We start from the raw sequence: 27,753 nt of genomic DNA on the forward strand, positions 1-27,753 counted from the left end.
ACATATTACTTTATGTTTTAATAACTGTCATGCTGCAAAAATACTCTGCAAAACAGTAGAATTTAAACACAATATTCTACTGTATTAAAACACTACAGTTTCAAGCACCTTACTACAGTACACAATAGCTTTGCAAAATAGCGGTCATTATAACAAAGTTAAAAGTATTTAACACTATGCTGTAATAATTGTCACATACCTAACACTTCACTTAAACTGCATGAAATAGCATTTAAATGCAATAAATAGCTATTCCCACTCCCATCTGTTAAACTGATTAACATACAATAAAGTAAAAGGTCAAGTGAGTCATGACAACCATTACTGAGTTTTTCCACTTGATACTGTATGTTTTAAAAGCAAAAATTCAGCTATCCTCTGTTACTGATATACAAACAGATCCCTTTTTCTAAGGGCAATTTTTGGCATGCATTTCTTGATTCATATGAGAAAATGCAACAGTTACCAAAGTACAGACACTACCTTAGGGATGTCATTCACTGCTGCCATGAGCACACTACTATCAGATCAGCTCAAGACAGCCAAACAATTGTCAAATTCTTATGCCATCTGGCAAATTTTCTATTAGGAGTATAGTCAGTAAAGCAAATGCTACAATTAAGACATCTCTTTTGCTAAGGTAATTTTAAGGTAGTATACTACAACACTATTTCACTGGTCTATTAGCACTTCTAGCTGCTTTCATAGCTAGCATTTAATTTGACAACTCTGGACATCACTTCACGCAGTTAGCAACCTTTTGGGAAAAGGAAAACCACTTTCTTTATTAAATGGTACTGTCGGTAACACCTGCTTGCTGTTTGCTTTGCTCTTCTTTTGTAGTAAAGCTTTGTCAGGGAAGATGGGCTCTCTTGCTGGCAAGAAGAGAATACCCATTTTATCTGGAATACTCAGCATATGGAATTTAGGACTAAAGAATTGAAGAGGCATACAATGCAAAGAAAATTTCTTAAATCTGTTTTCAGATTTTTAACTTATGCAAGTACTAAATACATACATGATATAAGCACAAACTATGCAAGAACAGCAGCTCAATCAAGTATGTCTTAACTAAATTTACTTCATTAAACCTGCATGCATCTTGAAAAATGATTTTCAAAGACTGTCTTGTGCATTAAGTACCTGCATTTTGTATCTAACTGCTGTTAAAAGTGACTTTGTATCCAGGTTATATAACTGTGTCTCTCATGAGCCACCAGTCAAGAAACTAGAAAGTATTCAAAAGAATAACTGCATCAAGAATTATAATACATGCACTGATTATAAACAACAAGTACTGTGCACCATGCACGAGTGAAAATGCCCTCGCTGCAACATACATCCTCACACCCTTTACACACATGTACAACCACTGGAGAAAATTAAGCACTTTCAAGTCTAACCAAGCAAGCAGGCAGAGAAGTTTAGTTTTACATTAAAAAGCCCTCTCTGCATCATCCAGAACTAACAAAGTACTGAGATAAGTCTATGTTTAATATGTATATCATAACATGCATGGACTAAATGACCTTTGAAATGAATTGGAAGTAAATCCCATTAAAGGTTCAATTTTCTCACCAAAATTACTAGTCCCAATTAATTTTTAAGTTCCTGGCAGGTATTCTGAACTGAGTAATTGTACCATGCCCTTTGCATATGAGCTTCAAATGTTGGCATGCTTCTGTAGAAACATGGACATTAAAAACATTTTTTTTTTCTGCTTGAAGACCATTTCTATAACCAAAGCAGCAAATGTTCTAAAACTGACAGAACTATATCCTGGTTGGGATACAAAAGGGGCAATGCACTGCTAGAAACAGTTTGAATTTTCCAAATGTAGCAGTCATCTCTCCTACCCATAGGTCTGATTTCAAGAAAAAGCAGTTTTATTTGCAAAAGGATAGTCTCCTACCCAAGGCATGACAGAGAGGAAGGAAAGGTGAGTAAACTAAAATGGAAGGGACTGAATAATCTACACTGTATATTTTCCACTGGGATAGGAGTGGATCCATTTCCTGTTCTCCTGTCTTGCTGTCTGCTCCTGCCTCTAACCACAATGTTTGAACTATTCTACCTTTGACTGCCAGCAATAAATGCACCACTGCCGAGATGGGGAACTCCTGATTTAATTATGAACTAGGACAGGAAAGTAGTTAAATGAAAGTACAGTTTTGTACCTACCGTAAATGTAGATGTTAGAGTGTTCACCCTGCTTCAGTCACCACACTTGGGTTATCCTGCCGTCAGGCGGTCCCCGCAGTCGGCCTGAGTTCCAAAGTCTTGGTCCGGCGTCGGTTGCTGTCGCTTCTTCCCTGACGTAAGTGCGCCAGGAATATACAAGAGGCATCCGACGCCATTTTCTTCAGTTTTTCTTGCCCCAGATGTCAGGTGCCCCCAATAGGTAGGCAATATATATATATATATATATATATATATATATATATATATATATATATATATATATATATATATATATTGCTATATAAAAAGTACATATAAAACTAAAACAATACCTTCAGGCACAAGCAAATACACCACAGAGGTTGTATAGGATAAAATGGTATAGATAAGTCCAGCTAGTTCAGAGGGGATGGAGGGAGGGTAACCTGGATTGCAGCAGGGTGAACACTCGAACATCTACATTTATGGTAGGTACAAAACTGTACTGTGTTCATCGTGTTACCCTGCTGCAGTCATCACACTTGGGTTGAATCCCAAAGCTAAGGATGGGTGGTGGAGTTAAACAGGGTTAGAAGCTAGTAGGCCCTGCAAAACTGCAGTGGCAAAACTAGCTCTAGTCTTAGAATATAGAGGTAAGTGATAGTGTTTCGTGAAGGTGTGCACTGAACTCAAAGTTGCAGCTTCCAGAATATCTTTAGTTGGCACTCCCCTGAGAAAGGCTGCTGATGTAGCTGTAGCCCTGATGGAGTGGGACCTAATGTTAGCAGGTACCGGTTTCCCATGATGCGTGTAGCAGAAACATATGCAATGTCCTATCCATTTTGAAATGGTCTGTTTTGAGATAGTTTTTCCTTGTGATCCTGCAGCATAGGCTACAAAGAGCGGTCAGATTTTCTGAAAGCCTTAGTTTTATCCAAGTAGTAACGTAATTGCCTGTGAATGTCCAAAGAGTGCAGGAGTCTTTCTCCTTTCTTCTGGGGATTTGGGAAAAAGGTGGGCAAATGAATGGTTTGGTTTAGGACCACACTGGACACCACCCTTTGGCATAAAGGAAGGGTTAGTTCTTAGTGAGACTCTATCTTGATGAAAAATGAGGAAAGGCTCCACTGCCATTAGTGCCTGTAGCTCTGAGACTCTTCTAGCTGAAGTTATTGCTAGTAGCAGGGCAGTTTTCCATGAAAGAAATTTTAAGTCAGCTGAAAAAGCTGGTCCAAAGGGCGGCAGTGTAAGCTTTTCCAGAACAAAGTTGAGATCCCAAGTAGGTGTTGGTGCTCTCCTGGGCAGTCTTATGTTCTTAGCCCCTCTGAGGTACTGTCTTAGGAGTGGATGTGAAAATAAAGGAGGATCCGTGTTGTAATGAGCTGAAATTGCTGAGGAGTGGATCTTAATAGATGAAAAGGAAAGTCCTTTGTGCAACATCTCAGTTAAATATTGTAGAATCAGAGGAATGTTTGGATCAAGGGGATTTTGGCCTTTAGCCTGGTTCCAGGCACAAAATCTTTTCCATTTGTCTGAATAGGTTTTCCTGGTGCTGGGCCTCCTGGCCTCCAGAATGACATCCATAACAGCTTTGGATAGAGGTGTTGGCTGGTAGTTTAGGTAATTTGCCATGAAGCCAGGTTTAAAGTCTTGAGCTGGCTGTGTAGAATCTGATTGTCTCGTTGGGTGAGCAGGTGAGGAATTTGTGCTAAAATCCACGGTGGGCCGTGGGCCATGTTCCTTAGAATTGGATACCAGTGCTGGCGTGGCCAGTCTGGTGCAATGAGTATCATTTGTGGCCTCTCTAATCTGACTTTCAGCAGTACCTTTGCTAGATGAGGCAGTGGAGGAAAGGCATACACTGTTAAAGTTTTCCAACTGAATGAGAGGGCGTCCACTTTCCAAGCTTGTGGATGGAATGTCCTTGTGCAAAATTTTTGAAGTTGGTAGTTTTGGGGGTTGGCAAACAGATCTAGGTCTGGGCGTCCCCATTTTTGAGTTATCATTGCAAATACTTGTGGATCTAGTTTCCATTCGTGGGGATCCATGATGTTTCTGCTTAGGTCGTCTGCCAATGTGTTTTTCTTTCCTGGCAGGAATTGTGCTTGTAATTGAACTTGGTAAGACAGTGCTGTGTTCCACAAGGTCATTGCTTGCCTGCATAGAGGGTAGGAATGCGTGCCCCCTTGCTTGTTTATGTACCACATTACTGTGGTATTGTCCGTCTTTATTATTAGTTGTCCTGGGTGAAAGAGGTCCTTGAAAGCTGTTAGGGCATTCTGTACTGCTAGCATTTCTTTTTGATTGATATGCAGATGCCTTTGATCTGTAGTCCATTTGCCCTGAATGCACTGTCCTGCCATGTGTGCTCCCCAGGCATAGTCCGATGCAACTGTTGTCATAGTTTGCCTGGCTGTGGGTAAGGTGAAAGGCTGACCCTTGTTGAGGTGACATGCCTGCGCCCACCATAGAAACGCCTGTTGAAGGCAGGGAATGAGTGGTATTGTTTCCAAGCTGTGGCTGTGCTGAGTCCATATGCTTTTCAGGTACCATTGTAATTTCCTCATATGCAGTTTTGCAAATGGTGGTAGTAGTATGCATGATGCCATGAATCCCAAGACCTGCAGTAGTTTTCTTGCAGGGAGTTGGGTCTTTGTTGCCATTATTTTGAAGTATTGAGTCAGCTGTTGTTTGTCTGGCGTGAGATAAGCCATCTGGGCCCTTGTATTCAAGCTGGCACCCAGGAATATTATGTTTTGTGAGGGCACTAGTTTTGATTTCTTTTCGTTTACTGTGTACCCTAGGCATCTTAGAAGGTGTTTGACAAATGCCAGATGCTTTAAAAGAATGTCCTTGCTTTCTGCTTGAATAAAGCAGTCGTCCAGGTATAGGTATATTTGAATTCCTCTTTGTCTGCAGTATGCAATTACTGGTGCCAGGCATTTTGTGAAGACTCTGGGTGCAGTAGATAAGCCAAAGGGCAGTGCAGAGAATTGATAATGGGTTGAACTTGCAATGAAGCGGAGGTATCTTCTGCAATTTTGTCTGATAGGGACATGCAGGTATGCCTCCTTGAGGTCCAAAGTTACTAACCAAGCATTCTTGCCCAGCATGAGAAGAAGCTGCTGTAGTGTTATAGCATCTTGAATTTTGGTACTTGTAGATAGGTGTTCAGAATTGAAAGATCCAGAATGGGTCTCCATGCTTTGTCTTTTCTTGGGACTAGAAAGAGTCTTGAGTAAAATCCTTGTCCTTGCTCCTGTGTAGGTACCTGCTGAATGGCTCTCATGTCCATGAGAGCTGTAATTTGTTTTTATGCCTCTGCCCATTGATTTGGTGGCAGGTTTGGCATTCCTTTTATCCTTGGCAAGGTATGAAAGTGGAATCTGTATCCTTGTGAGACAATGTTTAGGACCCATTTGTCTTTTGTGATGATGTGCCAGTTGTCTGCAAAAAGTGCTAATTTTCCTCCCAAGGGAGCTGCCAAGAGAGATTTGCTTGGTAGTTTGAGGAATGAGTCATTGTGTTTGTCTTCTGCTAGCTTGGGGCCTGTCTTCTCCTCCTTTCTGGATAGCAGTACCCCATTGGCGAGGTTTGTAAGGGCCTTGTGACTGACCTCTGCCCCTTGGGCGTCTGTATTTACCCCTCTGTGATCTGTCAGAAGCTGGAAAGGACCAGTTTTTTGTTGGCCAATTTCTGCTGAAATGAGGGGGTTGTACCTGTAAAAAAAATCCTTGACCGTCTGCATAGACTTTGCCTTATCCTCCATTTTCTTTAAAACCTCTTCTGCTTTGACACCAAATATATCCTGCTGTAAAGGTGCATCCAATAATTTTGCTTTAACATGATCAGGTAGGGTTTGTTCTTTTAACCAAGCATGTCTATGTATGACAGACCCAGTAACAGCTGCTCTACAGGAAGCTTCCAATTAATCAAATCCACATTGTAAAGTATGTTTGCCCACCTGTTCAGCTGCATGCAAAAGATCCTGCATTTCCTTGAATTCAGACTGTTCAGAATGTGTGCTCATTTTTTGTTTTAATTGAGACATTAAGAATTGCTGATATTTCAGCATGTGAAACTGACAATTTAATGCACTCATAGCCAGAGTAGCTGAGGTGTATATCTTCTTTCCCCATCTATCTAGGGCTCTGGAATCCCTTTCAGAGGGCACAGGGTTTTAGCCACAGAAGCTTTAGCCCCTTTGGGACCCTGGGAAATTGTTTCTGGGTCAGCCACAGGGCTTTAATAAAGGAATTTGTGTGAGTCAGGTACTCTGTAGTATGTCTGGTTTGGCTGGAGCAGGAGGTAGAGAGTCTTGATTTAAACTAGACTCCAAGTATATATCATCCACAATGTCTAAAACTGGAGGGATAGCAAGTGGTCTGTGCTGGGGTAGTAAAAGGAACTCTGAGCCTTTTCTTAGAATCAGAGTAGTCCTGGCCTTCCCAGTGGAAATGTTCCCACATGGTATGTAAAGTTTCCCCAAAGGAGTAGTGTTCAGGGGGAGATGCTAAGGGAATAGAGTCTTCAGCATCAGTCTCTTCATAAGGGGGAAAAGTGTAATCCTGTTCCTCAGAAGAATCTGAGGAAATTGAAACCTGGTCAGAGGAAGCATAATCCTCCTCTTGTCTTGGTCTTTTATCTGGCGGGGGATGGGAACCCCTGATTAGGGTAATCAAATCTTCAGCCATCTTAAGCATCTGTTTCTTAAGCATGGGGCCTTGAACTGTAGACTGATGTAGTCTTTTTTGGTTTTAATAGAGTTTTAAGCTTAGCATAAGATTTCATGGTGAGTGTAATTGGTCTGAAGACACCTTCTGCAACCGAAGGTGTTTCTACTGCACCGGGATCTCCTTCTGCTCTAGTGTCAGAAGGGCCTAATGAAGATGGCTGCGATGGCCTAGTACACTCCGCTTGAGAATCCGCAGCTGTCTGGGGTTCCAATTCTGCAGTCGTCGGGGGCTGCGTAGGTGCCTCATTGAAAACCGGACAACCGGCGACAGGCACAGCAGAGGCCTCGGAGTCTGGCTTGTTCCTATGCTGCCTGTCCTTACCCTTGCGTTTTTTATACATGCCGGTCGTCGGCTGCTCCGACGGCATGATATAATTAAATTTCCTACCAAAGTAATGTCGTGCAAAGTCAAAACGGCATTTGATAGTTCGTTTATTAAACCTAGCACAAAACCGACAACCTGTGACATCGTGGTCTGGGCCTAGGCAAGGAATACAATAAGAATGTAAGTCCTTATGAGGTATTTGCTTCCCACAAGAAATGCAATTGTTAACTTTTTCTGACATCGGACTGAGGCAAGAAAAATTTCCCCAACGGGGTACTTAGCTTTATTGAAGACTTCAGACTGAAATTCGATTCGAAAATCTCAGGTGTCGGCAGACCGGCACTTACGAACTGCTTCTGCTTCGGGCACCGCGCGGAAAAAAGACCGAAGAAAATGGCATTGGATGCCTCTTATATACCCCTGGTGCACTGACGTCAGGGAAGAAGCGACAGCAACCGACGCCGGACCAAGACACTGGAACTCAGGCCGACTGCGGGACCGCCTGATGGCAGGATAACCCAAGTGTGATGACTGCAGCAGCGTAACACAATGAACATCTGCATAATCCATACACTTCTTCACTTTTAAAATGCATTTCAGAAAGGAGAACTAAAAAGCAACTGCCTATCCACAGGAGCAGCCTACATCTGCTCCCCATTACCTCAACTGGAAGGGACTGAATTCCAAGTCAAGTATATGTAGATAATACGGAGTCCATGGCTATCCCCAAAAAAAGCCATCTATGGGCTCAGCTATAGTCAACAGCATGTTTTGCCACTTTTACGGCAGTCTAAATTACATCAAAAAGTCTCTCTTAAGGCTGCATCTGTTGGGTCACTGGCCATTTCTACTACTTGTTTCAGGAAATCACGGAGATACTGTATCACGTGTCTGGCAATTTATATTTTTAAATCCTACATTGGGCAATATAACTTTTGTCAAAAGTTTCCAATGTTCTCTTCTCTCCCATCAGAGACAGTGTGGCATCCTGGTACAAAATCTGAATCCCTTCCCTCATTTATAGACATTGTAGTTCACAGAGTTTTTGTATACATATCTGTAATCCTCTTGAAGTCTGCTAAGCTTAACTGCCTTTTGGGAGACAGCGGTTGGGCAGCAGGCTAGCAGTCTGGCTTAAGAGAACTCTCAGGAAGTTTAAAAGGCCTGCATTACAGATGTAAGGCTCGCTTCACACATTGAATTACTAAATGCAAACTCATCATTGCTTGACAATCGAAACCTCTCACCTCTGATCCAAAAAACAAAGCTGGCCCTTGGAGTATTGGGAACTCTGCCCCAAACATCTCTCCTAACTTACGTAACCATACTCAAGGTTGCACAGCTTGGGGGAGGAAATACCAGAGTGGAAGGGTTCATATCAATGAAAGCTGTGTGTAACGAGGTACACTCAGTACTTCACAGGGTTTGAGGTACGGATCTAGGCCTAGTCTCTTTCATACCAGCGTTCCAGGTGTTATACAAGAATGTCTGACATCTTCATGTTCCATATAAAATGCTCCCAAGATTGATTATTCCCCAAAGGAGTTGTCCTCTTCAGGCGGAGCCAAAAAAGCATTATTCTCCTCATCTGTGCTTAGTGTAAAGGGCAGTAGAGCTGGTTTGAATTGGCCATGTTCCTACATATGTAAGAGTCTCAGGTGAGAAGAGCTTCCTCTTCCTTGTTAGCAGCAAAGCAGCATTTAAAGGTAGAGGCTTAAGACGAGGTTTAGGGAAGGGGCAGACACTGTGGCCAAGCCCCCCATGTATTCCTCTATAAACTGTTTACTAAAACTGTATGGTTGGGAAGACAGAGGCAGGCGTCAGTAGGGTAAATACCTACTGTTCAGACATCTGCCATTGTGCAAGCAGCACTGGTAAGCTTTGCAGGTGCTCCTGCATAACAATGCAATTACAGGAACCTCTCAAGAATATGTCAATACAAACAGTTGGAAAATCCTGTAGAGATCTCTGAAAAGCTACAGGGGTTAAAAACCAGCCCCTGTAGATGCCTGGGGATTGGCATCTGGCTGCGGCACAGAAATGCTTGCCTCTGATTCCTGTCATCAGGAAAACAAAACACTGCTGGTTGTCTGCAAAGAGACTAAAGACAGTGGAAAAGAGGAAACTCAGAGGAACCGGCACTATTGTCAGAAGACTGCACCTGGGGCTAAAAGTGCAGAACTAACAGAGTCACTAAGACCCTGTACTCCCTTCCCACATATTACTTAGTGATTAACCTCTTCATTTAACTGTGTATTTTTGGAATTACACCAACAGATGGACAAGGACAGTTATCCAACTGTTTGGTTTCCATGGCCCAGAGCTAAAAGCTTTTCATGCGCATAAAAACCTTGGAGGATTCAAGTGCAAGAGTGCAAAATCTTGCTGTTAAACTAAAGACATTAAAGATGCTAATCATTAAGACAGAAGCTCTCACCCATAGTCGTACACTATTTTTATAGGCCCATGACATAAGTCCACAAAGAAATTTGGAATAAAAATAGTGTCAAAATACAGGAACAATTCACAAGTCACTAACACAACCAGACCAGTAATCAGAAAGAATATTTTCCTATAGTGGGTATTTGTTATTCTCTAGAAGACGACAATTTATGCTGAACACTTCCTAAGACAAAAAGAACTGAAGATGGTACAAGGCTATTTATTTTCTAAAAAGTGCCATACTGAATTCTCAGTATGAAGAGGAAACCAGATATGCTCAGACTCTATTTTTGCCCTATGTAAGGCCAGAAAGATGGCATTCACATGTGGCCAATTCCCTTATGTAAGAAATTATGCAGCAGGGGTTATCCTTATGATCAAATAAGTTCAAACTGCCATCTTGTATTTTACTAAACTACATATATATCAAATTCTTTGGGCAAGGATCTGCAACTCTAAGGTTGAGGTGTCATGTGAACACAAAATGAACTTCAAGGCTATGGAGAACTTTGCTGCTGATGCTACCATCAGTCTCAAAGATTCTAAAAAATCTTAAGACACTGAACTCATCAGAAGAGATCAAACTCCTTTGTAGAGTTATACCTACAAACCAGAAGTCCAATGGGAGGTTGGCATAATGGCTAGGTTAAGGTGTTTACCTTACAGTTACAAGGTACAGGGCTTGATTCTCACATGAGGTAATTGGCAAGGCTTAAAATGGCCCTGAAGGGCTGTTAGCCTAGTACTAATCTGTGAACCTATGCCAATCCTCCCCCTGCCTGAGAGTGCATTATAATGTTACCTGCTACAGTTGCTGTACAAGTCCAGATACCTAGTGTCTCAAACCAGTTTGTTTTTGTTTGTTTTCTGTATATGAAATGACTGCACAACACACACATTAAAAGCCCAAGGACTTTAGTGACAACTTTATGCTTAATATAATATAGTCAGAAGCAACAGCTTTTAAAACATGCAAAGCAATGTATGCTGAAGGGAAACGTTCACCAGTGCACCCATTTAAAGGCATGAAAATCAATAAAGGTTTGCAAAATAAGGTGAAGATTGGTTAGGACTTCACAACAGCAGTAACTACTGCTGCTATTCACAGCTGAGGCTACAGTAGCTGGTCATATCCAGCCACTAACTGTGCTGCTGAGAACTACTTCATAATGAATCAGTTATGAAACAAAGGCACAGGATATAGCCCCCTTATTTGTAGACTTGCTGAATGCGCTACACATCATACACTGGAGTTTAGGCAAGGTATATGTGCTTTTTCACATTGTTATGCAGTATGGATTTTGTACCTCTAACAATTACTGTATGTTGAAGTTATTGCTGCACTATTCCCTGAAGTCACCTCATGTTCATGGTTCTTGATAAGTGTACTCTAGCTCAGATCTGTCACAGACGACTTATACTGCTGGGCAACAGTTTTCTTTATGGACTTCCAAGATGGATGCACACTGATCAAAGGCTGATTTCAGGTCTCCCAGTATGAAAGCAGAAAATGAAAAAGGGGCCACTGAACCTGTCAGTTTGGGTAAAAATGTCACTGGCCAGTAAATGTACTGCCTGGATGCCAGCAAAGAAAACATTTTGAGAAACAAGACAAAATTAACCAGAAAGGAAGAGGAGAAAACTCTGGATGGGAAGAATTCTGCAGCTGTTCAGCAAAACACAGTTCAAGTTTTAACTCTAGTACAGGAAAGGCCTTCCAGTAATTTAGAGGAAAAAATCAACTATATATACACATGTACATTTTACAGACGTGCAAAAAAAGTCCACCTTGCTCAACAAAAAAGAGAAAATGAGAGGAAGAAGAGGGAAGGATGTAATACTGCAAGAGTGATCAGTCGGACATGGTTATAATAAGTTGTTACACAAATATACTCTGTCCTTTCATGAGCACAATTGCAGTAGTAACTGATGGGAGATTTCCAAAACTGTCTAAGATAGAGATGAGGAAACCTGAAAAAAGGTTATGACACAGAAGACCTAGTAAAACCCATCTAGAAAACCCTGCTCTACTCCTAGAAAAAACACAATTCTTGTAATGTTTTACAAATGTGAATGAAAGACCAAGTAGCTGCTTTAATAGATTTGGAATCCAGACTTTTGAAGAAAGCCCCTGAATCACCAGTAGCTCCAGCAGAATGTGCTTTAACTGTTGTCGGAATCTGCTTACCATTTGAGACAGTAACAAAAAGAGAGAGCCTTGGATAACCAATTAGAAAGTTTGTTTGGAAACAGGAGCACCCAAAATTTTGTCCTGAAGAGAGAAAAAAAAAAAAACAAGCCTATGATCTCTGCCTATGCAAATCCAACAAATGTAGGAGCCTCTCCCATTTAGGCAAGTTAATGGTCTAATTCAAGGAGAGGTCATTAAAAACCTCAGACAAAAGTAAGATTAGTATGGACAGTAATCCTATCCTTATGAAAAATGAGAAATTAATCATTAAAGGCTTGCAATTCAAATCCATTTAGCAGAAGTAAAAGCGACCAAAAGCACAGTTTTCCAAGTACAAAACTTGAGAAGCAGAGGCAGCAGGATCAAAAGATTTTCCAGATTATAATTTATGTCACAAGAAGGAGGGAGAGTCTTCTGTGGTACCCTAGTATATAGATGTCCTTCAGAAACTGAGAATTCAAACTGAGATGCCCAAGTGGGATGCAAGGCCATCAGAAATATCCGACAGATGTGCTTTAACAGAAGAAAATGCCAGACCAGCATTGAGCAACTCGCTCAAATAAGGCAGAATATTAAGGAAAACCCATCTGATGAGGGTCATGATTCTTCCTTCATCACTAAAGGGAAATCTTTCATTTAAAGAGACAAAATGTCCGAGTATGTGGTTTTCTAGCCTTCTGTAAAACCTTATGCACATCCTCAGAAATTGAGGCCTAAAAGCAATTAGAATTTTATCACCCACAGTCGCATTCAAAGTCTGTACACGGGGGTGAATTGAAGAGCCTTTGTTTTGTGCAAGAATCAACTTGTCAGGTAACTTGTGATGACTGTTCCGGCCAGATGAAAGAATGGCAAGCCAATGCTGCCTAGCACAAAAGGGAGTGATCAACAAGATTTTTGGTTTATCCTTCTTGATCTTTAGAAGAGCTTTTGGAATCAAAGGAAGTGGAGGGAAAGCAACCTCCTTTTCTACGGAAAGATCACAGCATTCATTCTCCATGCACAAGAGCATAGTAGTCTTGAATAAAATAGCCACAGTTGTTTGTTTGGTATGGAGTTAAAAAGATTTATCTGCTGAGTACCAATCTGATGGACAATATCCAGAAAGACCTCGCTGATTAGCATCTTCTCAGGAACGCTTCATCTGATAGGATACTGTGCCCCCCCCCCCCCCCAAGTGGGTATTTACACAGCCCAAAGACAAACCTTGTGTTGCACTTTCTTAAACTATCAAAGTCAACCTGCAATTTCCTGAAACAATCTTCTAGGGGGCCTTCTACCCTTCTAATAAGACTACATCCTTATGAAGAAAAGGACAAGCTCCAAAAGGAAAATTACTCTGAAATTTAGGAACAGGAGAATGATTCAAGTCCATGCATGACCTTACACTTTTCCTGTGAAGTTTTGAAAAGCCCTGCAGTTGCAGAACCAAAAAGCCACTATCCAAAAGAGTCAAGCAGTTTAGCTTTGACATCCTCAGTTAAAGGCTCAAGTCTAAGCCAGGAATACCTACACAGAACCAAATAGGCATCTGCAGCATCATAACTACACTTAATAGAATGCCTAGACACTTGAGAAGCATAGCTAAGAGGAGACAGTGAAGAAAACAGCTTCTGAATCAAAATCAGACAACGCGTACCTGATCACACGGGGTTCATAGGGTTCTACTAGGCTAACGATCACAAGGGCCTTTTTAAGCCTAGTCATGCACCCCAAATCTGACAAATTCTGGTACCCTTAAGTGTAAGAAGGGGTTTGGAAGGTGAAACATTTACAAGCAGGGGCCTGGGAGATTAACCATTCACAGGCTGCCTGTGCTGGTTAGATACATTGGTGCCAAACCAGGGATGAATTACCTGTTCCTGTAATTAACAGTTCTAAAAGCTAAAGTGGCAGAAGTAAACACTTTTTGTCATGTCTATCAATGGCTCTGATGCCTATATCTATGAAAAACGTTGGAAGACAGGAGCTTAGAAGGCTTCTCATTTGAAATAGTACAAAGAGATGAAGACTATTTATTTATTTTAGAAGTCAGCAACTGATACTCAGGATAAAGGGAAGCAGTTGAGAAAGTATCCAAGAAAGCTTCTAAAACAGGAGGAATGGGTGAAGGTATAGGAACACCTATTTCTAACACAGCATAACAGTTTTTCTGGATATCAGACAATGAAGAATCTTTTCTCTGAAAATGCTGCATCATCACGAAAACTGGCATCTGTAAAGACTGATTCAAACATACTTCAGTGACCACCTTGGCCATGAAACAGGACTTTGTCATGAGTGACTCAGTGGCATATCAAGAAGCTTTTCAGACTCTCCCAGTGGATGTTATAACCAACAAAAAAGCAGTTTTACAGTAAAGAAATGGGCATCATAACAGATTGCTGGTTCAAAAGGTGGCAGGGTAAACTTCTTCAAAACAGAACTGAGATCCCAGGAAGTACAGTGGTACTCAGGGACCTGAGGTGGATGATGCCCTTCAAAAATTGTTTCAAAAGAGGTGGCTGCATAAGGAGGCAGGCAGAAATGGCAGATGTATAAATTTCGATTAAAGAATGAGAAAGGCTGGAGTTGAACAGTTCAGCAGCAGTAGTTTTGCAGATCGTGCTGACTCTGAGTGGCACCAAATAGTAAATATATTTTTCCATGTTGATGTGCAGTTTTTCTATTTGATTTTCTAGCCTGATTCAGAACAGCCAAGACATCCTTAACAAAAGATATCCCTGGGGGGAAAAGGATTAAATCATCCATGCCCATTAACCTCAAAGTGCTCTTGCTGGAGCACAAGACTGTTCCTCTGGCTCTTGGTTAACGGGTTTACCTTCTGAGGTAGCAGTAAAGGTTCCCGCCTGCACAGGCTATGAAGTAGTGGAAACCAATGCTGCTTTGACCATAAAGTTGTTATCAGGATCACCTGTGGCCCTTCTTTCCTGATCTTCAGTAATACCCTGGAAATGAAAGATATGGGAGGGAAAGCACAGAAAATAAACCTTTCCATAAAAAAGGAGCATGTCCTTCAGGCTCTGCTATTAGTGGGCCTTGTGCAATACTTTTTAACTGCCTGCTTTGTAGCAAAAAGGTACATTTCTGGTACACCCAATTTGTGTTCTGTTTAGAAAAATGTACTTGCTTGACATCCACTCATGTGGGTCTGTTTCTGATCTGCTGGGGCAGTGTGCTAGATAGTTAATGTCCCCTGGCAGGTACTGGGCCATCAAGTGTAGGCCCATGGACTGAACTGTTCGCTTATGAACCACATTGCTGTCGCTGTGGTGTGGTCAGTCTTCTCTAAGCCACAGTAACCATTTGAAATTTCAGGACCTGCCAAGTGTGAGTCTCAAAACGGAGAATGAACTTCTGAAAAATGGACTTACATATACCACGTCCAAGATGGCTATTTCTCAGAATATGTCCTTTTCTCAGTACGATGATCTCGAGTTAAGTTCATGGATGTGGGGGGGCTTGCTCGCCAGCAAAAAAAAAAAGTTTAAATAAAAACAGCAATCTTCAAGAGTCACTCTTTCCTTTGGTTTTCAGTCTTAAGCTTGTCGGCACTTGGCATTTCAAATGCTGACAAAATAGGGAGTCTAAGAGAACCTCTGGCTTCCACGGGGTTTTGAATATTATCTTTAAGAATGCTTGGTCCCATTTTCCATGTGCCTGAAGACCACTGGAATATGCACTCCAGGCCAGATCTGAAGCATCTGTGGTTAAGATCTGATTTTCTGGCTGGACTCCAAAGGGGAACCACCCTTTAAGGTGAAAACTTGGATCTATTTTAAAAATTTTTGAACAGTGGAGAAGCTCATCTTATGGGTGACAAAATTTCCCTCATTTTGAGGTACCACTGAATTTTCCTTGTGCAGCTTAGCCAGGGGAATTAAAAAGCATGTACCTATGGATCCCAAGGCTCTCAGGACTTCACTGGCTGATATAACTCTGACTTAGAAGGGACTGCAAGTACTGGGTTAGGAAGGAGACTTTCCTCTAGTAGGAATCCAGTGGATTTTCTCTGTCCAGCAGGGCTCCTAGAAATACCAGTATGCATGTTGGAATTAGGATGAACTTCTTTGAGAGTAGAAGACAGTCATGATGAGGTGAAGGGTTGACTGCAGGTTCTTGACAGGTCTGGCCTGAATCAGGCAGTCCCCCAGAAAAGGTAAATCTGAATGCCCTTTGTCCTGCAGAAGGAGATTAATGGGACTAGATGCTCTGTAAAAATGCTGTGTGCAACAGACAAGCCAAAGAGCAGAGAAGAAATTTGATATTTCCCACCTGTTGTGAAGCTCAGATGCCTCCTTTTGAGCTCCTGTAATGGGAATGTGGAGGTATGCATTTCTTAGGCCTAGGGTGTCCAACACCACCCTGGGAGACTGCATGGCCATAAGCTTTTGCAGGATTAGCATTTTGCATTTGGTACCTAGCATTAGCAAGTCTTCACAGATCCAATATAGGCCTCCATGTTCCTTACTTCCCTATCACTAGGAACCACATCGAGTAATAGCTTGTGCTCCTTTGTGTTAGGGGGACTGGCTCAATGGCACCCTGACCTAGCAACCAATCTGCTTGGATTAAAGTCTCTGGCAGTTGTCCCTTTGCAATGAAGAAATACCTGCTGGCTTTGAGAGATGGGTAAATTGCAGTTTGTGGACTGATTTTACTATGTTTAGGACCCATTGGTCCTGAGTGAGGTTTGCCCATTCTTTTAAGAACAGGGAAGGTCTTCCACCTAGTTTTGAAGGAGTAAGTATGTGTGGGAGGTGTTGGATGTGACTTGGGGGAGGGGGACAAGAAGGTGCCTGGCTGAACCATGGCTGCTCCCTGCTAGGAACCTGTGGCCAGGAAACACTAGACCCGTTTCCTTGGGCAGCTTGCCGTCTTCCATGCTGATTTTGTCATTACAGCAACAATGAAACACGAATATCGAGTCGTAGTTCAACCTTCTTGGCTAAAGATGGATCAGACATGACTGACGTGAGATAGCTATGCCATACTGGTTACTGATGGGGTCACGATAGAGCGATCAGCAGCAACAGTAGCAGAGTGAAGATCTATGGGTCTCATCAAGAGAAGCAACAGACACCCAGTCCTGACTCAGAAGTCTCTAACTCAAGTTTCTTGCATGACTTCTCAAACAAAGGGACATTGGCTGTCAAAGACTATAATGCCATCATATCTTGGGCAAGCACTTTGAAAATACATCTGTAGAACCAAAGACAGATGACAAAGCAAAGTCTTGGGCACAAATGCCTGACAGAGAACAATCCCTATAATAGTGTTCAACACCCAGATCAAAAAACAATATATATTATATATATTATGGTGATTTCTGTGAGGAATCTTGTTTCTCACAATCCCAATTCTCTCTCTTTGATGACATGTACAAAACTAAAAGTACAAAAATCAGAAAAGAGTAGGGTTCCAATGGGAATATTTATCCAACTAAAGACTTTGAAAGAGAGGCTAATTGTACATCTGATGAACCAAAGCTGAAATAATTCAGTGCCCGGCCAATGACAAGGAAGTTCTTTGGTACTGTGTCCACGTGTCCCTTAATGTACTTCTAGCTCCACTGGACTGAGATCATACATAGCACATACACAATGCAAGGGGAGGGCAATCAGGCTTTGATACTCTGGCCACAAGTACGGTTATGCTTGGCAGAGTATCCCATCAGTTAATAGTGCAACCGCAATGACAGATCATCATCCACTGTTGCCTGGGCCAACAGGGGGTCACCACCACCATCTTTAAAGAGTCCTGGATCTTTAGAAGTACTCTGCATATAAATGAAAAAAGTGGATAGACTGGAAAAGACTAAAGGAACACACCTGTCCATGGGAATGAGAAGGCATCTGTCTTCAAGGTCCGTCTGCATGGAATCTTGGAGCAGAATTTCTTTAACTATTTTAAAAGGAGGCAAACAGATCTGACTTAGAAGGGACAGCAAGTACTGGGTTAGGAAGGAGACTTTCCTCTGGAAGGAATCCAGTGGATTTTCTCTGTCCAGCAGGGCTCTTCTGTCATTGTGGTTGAACTATTAACTGAAGGGGTGGCCTGCCAAGCATAACTGTACTTGTGGCCAGAGTACCAAGGCCTGGTTACCCTCCCCTTGCATTGTATGTGCTATGTATGACCTCAGATCAGTAGAATATGTACCCCAAAGGCGGATCAATTCCTGGAAGATCCCTCAGATGCATTTTCCATTTGTGAGGGTCCTTCGTGGTTCTACTCAGCTTGTCTGCTACAACAGTTTAGTCTGACGGAAAAGTATTTGACCTGAAGAGACAAACTGCCCTTAACTGCCACCTCCCAGGCAATCACAGCAAGTCTAGAAAGAGGGTAAGATATGGTACTCCTTTGTTTAAATACCACGTCAATGTGGAGCTGTCTGTGATAATATGAAGGGGGTCATGGGTCCAGAGATCAGTGTCAGAGAAGCTGGTAGTTTTGAGTTTCATCTGCCCTGCTTGGTCCACAGACCTTGCACTTTTACACTTTTCAATACAGACTGAAAAGGAGGTGGAAGGGAGAAGGACAGAACCAATTCAAGACAGTATTAGTCCACCCACCACAATACCTCCCCTTCTCACAAACTGCAGCACTGAAAAATGATCAGAGATATCAAGTGTTTCTCATAAGAAGTCTGATCAAGGGATTAATGGTAATCATAGAAGTCATGAAACCAAGAATTCTGAGAAATTCCATGGCAGATATCAGACTTTGGACAAAAATAAGCTCAGGAAGATTTCTTTGCACTGCTTTACTTTGTCTAGTGGGAGAAACGTACTTCATAGAAATATCACCAAAAATCCCAGAAAAACTATTCTGTGAGAAGGTATGACAGAAGATTTTAAGTTCACTTGAAACCCCAGACTAAGAATTTCATACCAGTCAGAGAATCCTGACAGTTGGAAAAACTGTTGGCAAATATAAGACAATTATCCAAATTTGGACAGATATGTCTTAAAAAGTTTGTAGTAAGCAGTTACTTGAACCAGACACTGAATAACCTTGGTGCAGTGGATAACCAATGGGTAAGGGCACAACACTGATAATGCAAGCCAGATAAAGAAAATCTTACATCACTGACATCTTTGCCAGTAGGAATGTTAGGGTAAGCATCTTTTTAGTCTAACTTTACCTTTTACCATGAAACTAAGTACAGGAATCGATTTAACAGAGTCAGAGGGATAACATTTTGAACTTTAGGACACTGACAAAAAGATCGAGAAAGGAGAGGTCTAGGACTGGTCTCCAAGTTTCCTCTTTCTATAGCACCAGAAAAGTCCTTGAATAAAAACCTTTGCTCATCTGATCTAAGGACACTACTGCAATGACCACCTAAAACATTTTATCCACAACTGGAAGAAACAGGGATTTAGGAAGGAATCCCTTGAAAAGGAGGAAGAGACTCTGCTTTCTGTACTCCTGTTGGAGAATTTTCACAATATATTTGTCTGAAATAATCTAATGCCACTGGGGATGATGAAGACCTAGACTGAGGCACAGATTTTCAGGGAAGGGATATGGAGACGCAAATAGTCATGGGTCTAGGATGCTTTTCCTTTCTTTTTGAGAGACTCTTGGCCACTTTTTTTTTTTAAATCCTGTTTCTTAGCATCTTGATGCTATTATTTTTTGAAAAAGAGTGCCAAGAGAAAGTTTTAATAAACTAGAAAAAAGTGGGTTGGAAATTTGGGTCACCCCTTGAATCAATTACCCTCTTTCAACAAATTATCCATGCATCCAAACTTTCAAGCAGCTCAAGCTGAGCTGACAAAGACAAGTTTTGGCACAAAGCCCTTCAGAGCTTTCCTGACAGGACATAGGGAGGCCAAGCCCTGAAAGGAAAAATGCTAGGAACAAAAAATATATGTCTACACCCTGGCACAAATACACACCAAAAACAATAGTGGTGGATAGCCAGAGTGGCTACTGCAGCAGTGATCATTCAAACATCTAATGTCATGGTAAATTCAACTTACAGAACTGTACTTCATTCTTTATACAGACCACTGCTGTAGCAGCTTTTTCTATATGGGTAGCTTATGACAGCTAACTATATTTGGGAGTTGGAAGAAAGGTCCAGGAGTCCCTGGAAAATTGGGCTAGTAAAGCTTGATCTAGACCTAAAAAAGGAATCGTGCTTAGAGTGCTAAATGTACAGAGGACCAAGTAACAGCTTCTAGAATACTTCTAGAATCCAACCCATTCCAAAAAGCCATAGATGAAGCCAAGGCCCTAGTAGAGTGAGCCTTGACCCTGCATGAATAGATTTTTTTATTGTGAATATAACAGAAGGTTATAAGCCTTAGACAACCACTTAGAAATAGTCTGGTATGACACAGTTTGTCCCTTCTTAGCTTCATAAGAACTGGAAAATTGATGCAAAGATCTGAAAGATTTCGTTCCGTCGTCAAGATAGTACTAAAGTCATCTATGGACATCCACGGTATGGAGGATCCTCTTTCTTTCATTTTTAGGTTCAGGAAAGAAAACTGGGAGATAAACAGTTTGGCTTAAATTTAACTTTGATACCACTTTAGCCATTAAAAGAGGATTAGTTTTAAAAGAAACCTTGCCCTTGTAGAAAATCAGATAGGGCTGACTCACCATAAGAGCTTGCAGCTCAGATTCCAGTAAACTGGTTTTCCATGTTAAAAACATCAAGTCAGTCAGATTAGCTGGTTCAAAGGGAGCAAGTTTTAGCTTCTCTAACCCAAAATTAAGATCACAAGCAGGGGCCACCAGCTTTCTATAAGGCTGCTTATGCAAAAAAAAAAAAAAAAACACTGAAGAACATTTTGACATGAGACTGCATTGAAAGAGGAGGATCCATGGGCAGACATGCTAAAATGGCTGATAAATGAACCTTGATACAGTAATAATAAATGTAAGACAGCAACACACAAATTTTGTGAAACCAGAGAAACTACTAACTCTAAATGGGTACTGGTTACGTTGTTGGCACCAACTAAAACACCTTTTCCATTTACTAATGTATGGTTTTCTAGTAGCAGGCTTTTTTGACTTTATTACCTGCTGCACGTCCTCAAAAAACAGGCGTCTAAAAGGAAGCAAGACCCCATCATCCAGACAGTTAACTGAAGATGATGGATGCTAGGGTTATCAAGCACCTCTGGAAATGTGCGAGTATATCCAGTCTACGAGGAAGCATGTAGTAACGACTTGTGTTCATTCCAAAAGAAGGGAGGAACCACAGTTGCCTGTGCCAAAAGGGAGTCACCACAATTATCTTTGTGGGATTCCTTCTGAATCTTCAGAAGTACCTTGGATACTAGTCCTGGAACAGAATTTTACCAGTTAATTGTTCAGAGAGCAGGCAAAGGGGTGTAACTTGGAATACCTCATATATGAATCAAATCTTGGAAAATCCACCTGATCTAGTTTCTATTCATTACTATCTGCCCTGGTCCTGCTCATCTGGTCATACAATTTTGCTCTTATGGAATATTGGACACCTGTAGAGTGAGACTCTGCTGTAAAGCTATATCCCGAGCTAACATGGCTAGTCTGCAAAGGGCGTACAACCTGGTTCCCCCTTGTTTGTTGTACCACATGACTGTGGTATTGTCTGTAAAAAGTAGAATAGGTCCTGGGGACCAAAGACGGTTCAGAAAGTTCAGTGCCTTGAACAGGGCAAGCATCTCCTTGACATTTTTGTGCATGCATCTGTCCGTGGTATCACACCTTCTCTACACTTTTATTCATCCAGAAACTACTCCCCAAGTAGAGGCTGAAACATCTGTGGTGAGACCGCTTTGGAGCAGGAAGGGAGAAGGGGAGAACTGGATTTAAGGATATCTGTTTGCACAACCACTGTATCTTTCTCATGTGAAGTCTTGCCAGGGATATCATGAGACTCACAGATGGCACATCCTAAGGTATTCCCTCTCAGTGACCAAAGCCTGAGTGGAAAACCTTAGAAATACATATAGATAAAGATCTATTTTTCTGTGGAAGAAAGGCTCTCTAAAATGAAGTGTCTACTTGACATCCTAGGAACACAATCCTGTGCAAAGGATTCAAACACTACTTTGCATGTCCTCTTGGAAGCCTAGTTTCTGCAGGACATCTCTCACCTGACAGACTTCTGCCACCGTGAAAGAGACTGCAAAAATAAGAATGTCATCTAAATATGGAAAATATGGATACAATAGATTTACAATAACTTTCCCGAAAAGGAAGGTAATAAAACATTTATGAAAATTGAAGTTTTCTCCTAAATGGAACTTATCTGCCTAGCAAAGATAAGCACAATCTGACTGTTGCTACTCAAAAGTCTCAGAGGAGTGCACTTTTTAGCAGCAGGATATAAACCATTTAGCAAAGGCTATTGCAGCAGTGATCAATATGATGAACATCACTAAGGAATGTTAGGTCACACGAGAAGCAGACGGGATTCATGGAATGCTTTAATCATATCTTAGAAGAGGGAAGGTTAATGGTTATGTTCTCAAAAGCAGCCAATAATTTTTTCAACCTGAGACTCTGACAATTTTAAAATTCTGAATGATAAAGCAGCAAAATAAAACTATTTCAAGATCAAAAGCTTTCCCATCACTGTCAGAGTAAATGGGGCTAGCATGAATCTTTTTACCAGTGGTCTACTTCAGGATTAGACAATAGACTTGGGAATCTGGGGTACTTTGTATAACCAATCAGACTTTAGGAGCAGGAAGATGACTGGCTTCTGAAAGATAAAACAGGCGGGGCAGCTGCAGGCTGTGGAATATTTGCTACAAATCATAATACTTTTCCTAAAATAGGGAATGATTTTTCATTCTGTTCCTACTGAAAAAAGAAGTTATGTCTTACCATAATGTTCCATCTGTGTTGTAGATCTTTTGTTCATTCATTAGAGATAGGACCTCGGTTCCACCCTCGGAACCAATACGACTGTTTTCCAGCCCGCGCAAGCCAAAAACTCTCAACTAAGAACCTACCCACAATGCTCCTCTCCTAGATACTCCAGATTGAGTTTTCCCACCCTAGATAGAAGATGTAGTAATGGGAAAAAAGGTTGGAGGCTCTGTCTGAGCAAATACCCTAACCAGGAGTTCTTAAAGTCCACCAGGAATACAGGCAGGGGGAAGGAGAGCGGGAAGTAATGAATGAACAAAAGATCTACAAAACAGATGGAACGTTATGGTAAGACATAACTTCTTTATTTGATGTTGTAAATGTTTTGTTCATACATTACAGATAGGACCGAGTCCCCAGCTACTTGAGTCCTTGGTGGCCCTAAGGAAGGGTATTCCTGAGCACCACAGAACCAAGAGATGCTCGTCCCCTGGAGGCCAAATCCAATTTGTAATGAGATATGAAGGTATGAGGTCTTGCCCAAGTGGCTGTTGCGCATATATCATCCATAGAGGCTCTGGAATGAAAACCTACAGAAGTAGCCATAGATCTGGTAGAATGAGCCTTTATTCTGGAAGGTAAGGGTAGCTTATTCTGTTGGTAGATAAAGGTAATGACGTTTCTAAGCAAAGAGGATAAAGTCACTTTGGACAAAGGTTTACCCAATCTGGGTCCTGCAAAGGCCACAAACAATTGGTTTGTTTTCCTGAAAGATTTAGACCTGTTAAATATAACAATGAAGCTGCCAGTGCACAATCAAGGGTGTGCAAAAGGTACTCCCCTCTATTAGAATGCCTTGGGAAGAAAACCGGCAGGTCAACAGATTGTTTAATGGAAAAGCCAGAAATGACCTTGGACAAGAAAGAAGGGTCAGTACGAAGGGACACCCTATCCATGTGGATGATCAAGTAAGGACTCAACACAAGGCCTGCAGCTCAGATACTCTTCTTGCTGAGGTGAGTGCTACTAGAAGTATGGTTTTCCATGACAAAAATGTTAAATTACATGAATCAAAGGGCTTGAAGGGAGAGCCTGTGAGAGACTGAAGCACCAGAGTCAAGTCCCAGTGTTCTAAGGGATGCTTGACCAGAGATTTAACATGCAATACTCCCTTCAAAAAGGTCTTGCATAAGCAGTGTGACATAACTGAAGAATTATCAAAACCATTATGAAAACGGTCGATAGCTGCTAAATGTACAGTGATCGTTGAAGCTGAGGCTCCTGCATGTAGAATAGTAGTCAAGTATTGTAGAATATTCTGAATAGGCATAGAGAAAGGGTCTAGGTTCTGGACTTTGGCCCAAATAGAGAACCTAGTCCATTTACTACAATAAACCTGTCTAGTGGAAGGTTTGTGTGAAGACAGAAGAATTTCACAAACAGGAGATTGGATGTCAGGCAGCCTGGCAATCACTGGAAGTGGAAGAACCAAGCTGCGAGCTTAAGACTGTGCAGGTTCGGATGAATCAATCCCTAAGGGTGGAATAATAGATCCTGGGAATGATCCAGGATCCACGGGCTGTGAATCAGATGAGGCCATAGAAATGGGAACCAGACTTGACGTGGTCAGTAGGGAGCAATGAAGATCACTTTGCTTTTCAACCTCTGATCTTTCTAGAGAAATTTTGGAATGAGGGGAAACAAGGGAAAGGCATACAGAAGACCCGGGGGCCAATTGTGCGTTAGGGCATCCCTCAGTGGTTCCTCCTGAGGGGTGATGAAGGCAAAATAGCTCCTGCATTTGCAGTTCAGGGGGGAAGCGAACAGAGCGCAGCAAGGCTTGCCCCAAAGTTGGAAGATCCGATCTGCTATTACAGGGTTGAGGGACCACTCGTGAGGCATCAGAATGTTCCTGCTCAGATTGTCCGCAATAAGGCTGAAACTCCCGGGAATGTGCGTTGCTATAAGAAAGCGACTGGAAGCTATTGCCCAGTGCCAAATCCTCATGGCTTCCCAACACAGGGGGTAAGATCTGGTTCCGCCTTGCTTGTTGATATACCAGACAACTGACATGTTGTCTGACTGAAATGCAATGGTCCCAGAGGGTAAGGATGCATGGAATGCTAAGAGAACTGCCCTCAGTTCCAGGATATTTATATGCAAGTTGGCCTCGATGGGGGTCCAGGTACCTTGGACAGTCTTTCCCTGAAAATGCCCCCCACCCTAACAGTAAAGCATCCGTGGTCGCTGTGGGTTGGGAAAGACAGAACGGTCGACACCATTCTTTTGTGGCTCCATCCACCATAGCATTTCTTCCTTGCAACGGTTTGTAAGGCATATCATGTGGTTGAGTGGGTGGGTTAACAATGACCATTGTGCGAAAATGAGTCACTGCACGATTCTCATGTGCAGTCTCGTCAGTAGTACTAAAGTAATGGCAGCTGCCATGGAGCCCAAGAGTTGTAGTACAAGACGTGCTGGTACAAATGTGTGAGGAAGATCTTGAATTTGGTGTCTTATTTTCAAAAGCCTGTGGGGGGGGGGGAGAAGCTTGACAGGATCCTGTGTCGAAGACCGCTCCAATAAATTTCAATGCCTTCATTGAGGACATCTGAGATTTGACTTTGATTGCAATCCCCAAGTGGAGAGCGAGAGCTTGAGTGTAAGAGAAACTGCAGACTAGGAGATTCCTGGTCGGGGCGGTAAGGAGCCAGTCGTCTAGATATGGAAACATCTGGAATCCTTGTAGTCGAAGATGGGCTACCAACAACTGCTATACATTTGGTGAACACTCGGGGGGGGGGGGGGGGTGTCGAGAGACCGAATGGCAGTGCCCTGACCTGGTAGTGATTGGCTCCCAGCCGGAAGCGAAGAAACGTCCGTGAACTGTGATCCATCTTTATGTGGTAGTACGCATCTTGAAGGTCTATAGAGCACATCCAATTTTCCCTCCCTAGGAAGGGAAGAATGGACTGTACTGTGACCATCTGGAATTTTTGAGGTTTGATAAATTTGTTCAGTAGGCTCAGATCCAGGATTGGTCTCCAGTCCCCTGCCTTTTTTGGCACTAAAAAGAACCTTGAGTAAAACCTGGATCCTGTCTGTTCTAGTGGGACTGGTTGGATGACTTTCTTAGCAGTTTTTCTATTTCTAAGGCTGCTAATCCCCTCTGATTGGGTGGTACATCGAGGATTCGTTTGACGGGTCTGGCAGTCAAGTCGAATGGTATTTGGTAGCCTCTGGACATTATTTTCTGCACCCAAACATCGGTAGTAATAAGATGCCAGGGTGGTAAATGCAGAGAAAAATAACACCCGGCTGCTTCCAGAGGAAAGCAATCGGGCCGCCGCTCAGGAGAGTTGGTAGGGTCTGCCGGAAAAAGAATCCTTGGCTCCCTGATTACGTGGACCCCCTCCTACCCCGAAAGGGGCATCTTCCATACGAGTTGCCCCCTCTGTCCCAAAGGGATTGTTCGCCACGAGTATCATGAAAGGATCCTTGGGATTTCTTGAACCATATCTTTCCTCCCTTCTGGTTCATGGAGTAGGACCTTTGGGGTTTGGAAAAACGTATGCCCACAGCAGACAAGATCTTTCCATCTTTCTCACCACGTGCAAGTGTGTCTCGTACCTTCTGACTAGGAACACAGCAAACGAGATCTGGAGTATCTAGGATATGGGCATGGTGGGTAGGTTCTTAACGGAGAGTTTTTGGCTTGCGCAAGCTGGAAAATGGCCGTATCGGTTCCGAGGACGGAACAGAGGTCCTATCTGTAATGTATGAACAAAAGATTTACATCATCAGATTACCCCTTTCATTTTAAGTCTCAGAAAAAAGTAACTCTCCTGAAAGGAAATCTGAAGTAAAATTTCCTCAGAATCAGAAGGTCTTCTGTAATTTCTCCTCAAGGTGATGAAACAGACTCTTTCCATTCCACTCTTCTGATTGAGAATCACTGCCAGAATGAGAGAGAATTATTCTTTTCTATTACATATATGTGAAGAAATTAGAAGTTATGTACTTACCATAATTTGGCATATGTGTTGTCCAATTGCATTCTTCCTCACTCATGTATCCTAGGATCAGATATTGGATCAGATTTGGCCACTTCACAACACTTATGATCCAAGCTTTGAGCTCCTTCCTCTCCCAAGATGCTTCACACTTACAATAACTCCTCCGATTGAGTTTGCTGCTCTATAGACAGTCATCTACAAAAGTACAGTAAAAGGAAGGACATCACAATAATCTGCAGCTCAAACCAGGAACCTATGGGTTCCTAATTCCTCTAGATTGCTCTCAACAGCTTAGGTTGGGGAGGGATGGGTGGCACATGAAGAATGAAACTGGACAACACAGACGCCAAGTTATGGTAAGTACATAACTTCTAAATCAGATGTTGCCTATTTCATTCTTCTTAACTGATGGGTCAGAGTCCCCAGCTATGTAAATCTCAGGTGGCCCTCATGGAAGGATATCCTGAGCACCACTGAATCAAAGGATGCTCTGTTTCTGGATGCAATATTTATAATGAGAAATATATGTATGGGACTTGGACCAAGTTGCTGCTGCATAGATTTCATCAATACAGGTCCTAGCTGAAAAGGCAGACAAAGTGGACACTGACTTAGTAGAAAGAGCTTTTGGAGGATGGGCCAGCTGAATGCCTTTCAAACAAAAAATAGTAGAAATACGATCAAGTAATCCATTTTGATATTATGATTTTTTACTCTGCCTGGCCTAGTAGATAAGGTGAAAAAGATATAAGCAGTTGTTCCGACTTTCTATACTCCTTTGCTCCTTGATAGAAAAGCATCTGCCTATGACTCCATGGCAACTTTAGGTAAAATATAGGATTCATTCTTAGAGAGATCCTACCTTTGAAGAAGGTGATATACTGCGGTTTAGATGAAAGAGCTTGCAGCTCAGACACTGTTTTGGCTGAAGTAATGGCCACAAGAAAAATGGCTTTCCAAGACAGACACTTCACATCACAGAAGTCAACAAGTTCAAAGGTTTTCTGATTGAGACCTTGAAGGACAATGGTGAGGTCCCAAGGAAGAAAAGGATCTT

The 27,753-nt window shown here is 42.0% G+C and overlaps 1 protein-coding gene across 1 annotated transcript in view; it reads right to left on the minus strand.

The window, feature by feature from the left end:
• Positions 1 to 27,753, minus strand: part of JARID2 (jumonji and AT-rich interaction domain containing 2) — a 1,781,868-nt gene that overhangs the window by 967,304 nt on the left and 786,811 nt on the right. Inside the window, exon 8 of the mRNA XM_044065716.1 lies at positions 20,470 to 20,619. Within this exon, the coding sequence (XP_043921651.1) occupies positions 20,470 to 20,619 (150 nt within the window). The remainder of the gene's footprint in view (positions 1 to 20,469; positions 20,620 to 27,753) is intronic.

The sequence above is a fragment of the Protopterus annectens genome, chromosome 3.part0 (genome assembly GCF_019279795.1).
Source record: "Protopterus annectens isolate FY-2018-M chromosome 3.part0, PAN1.0, whole genome shotgun sequence".
Taxonomy (NCBI): Eukaryota; Metazoa; Chordata; order Ceratodontiformes; family Protopteridae; genus Protopterus; species Protopterus annectens.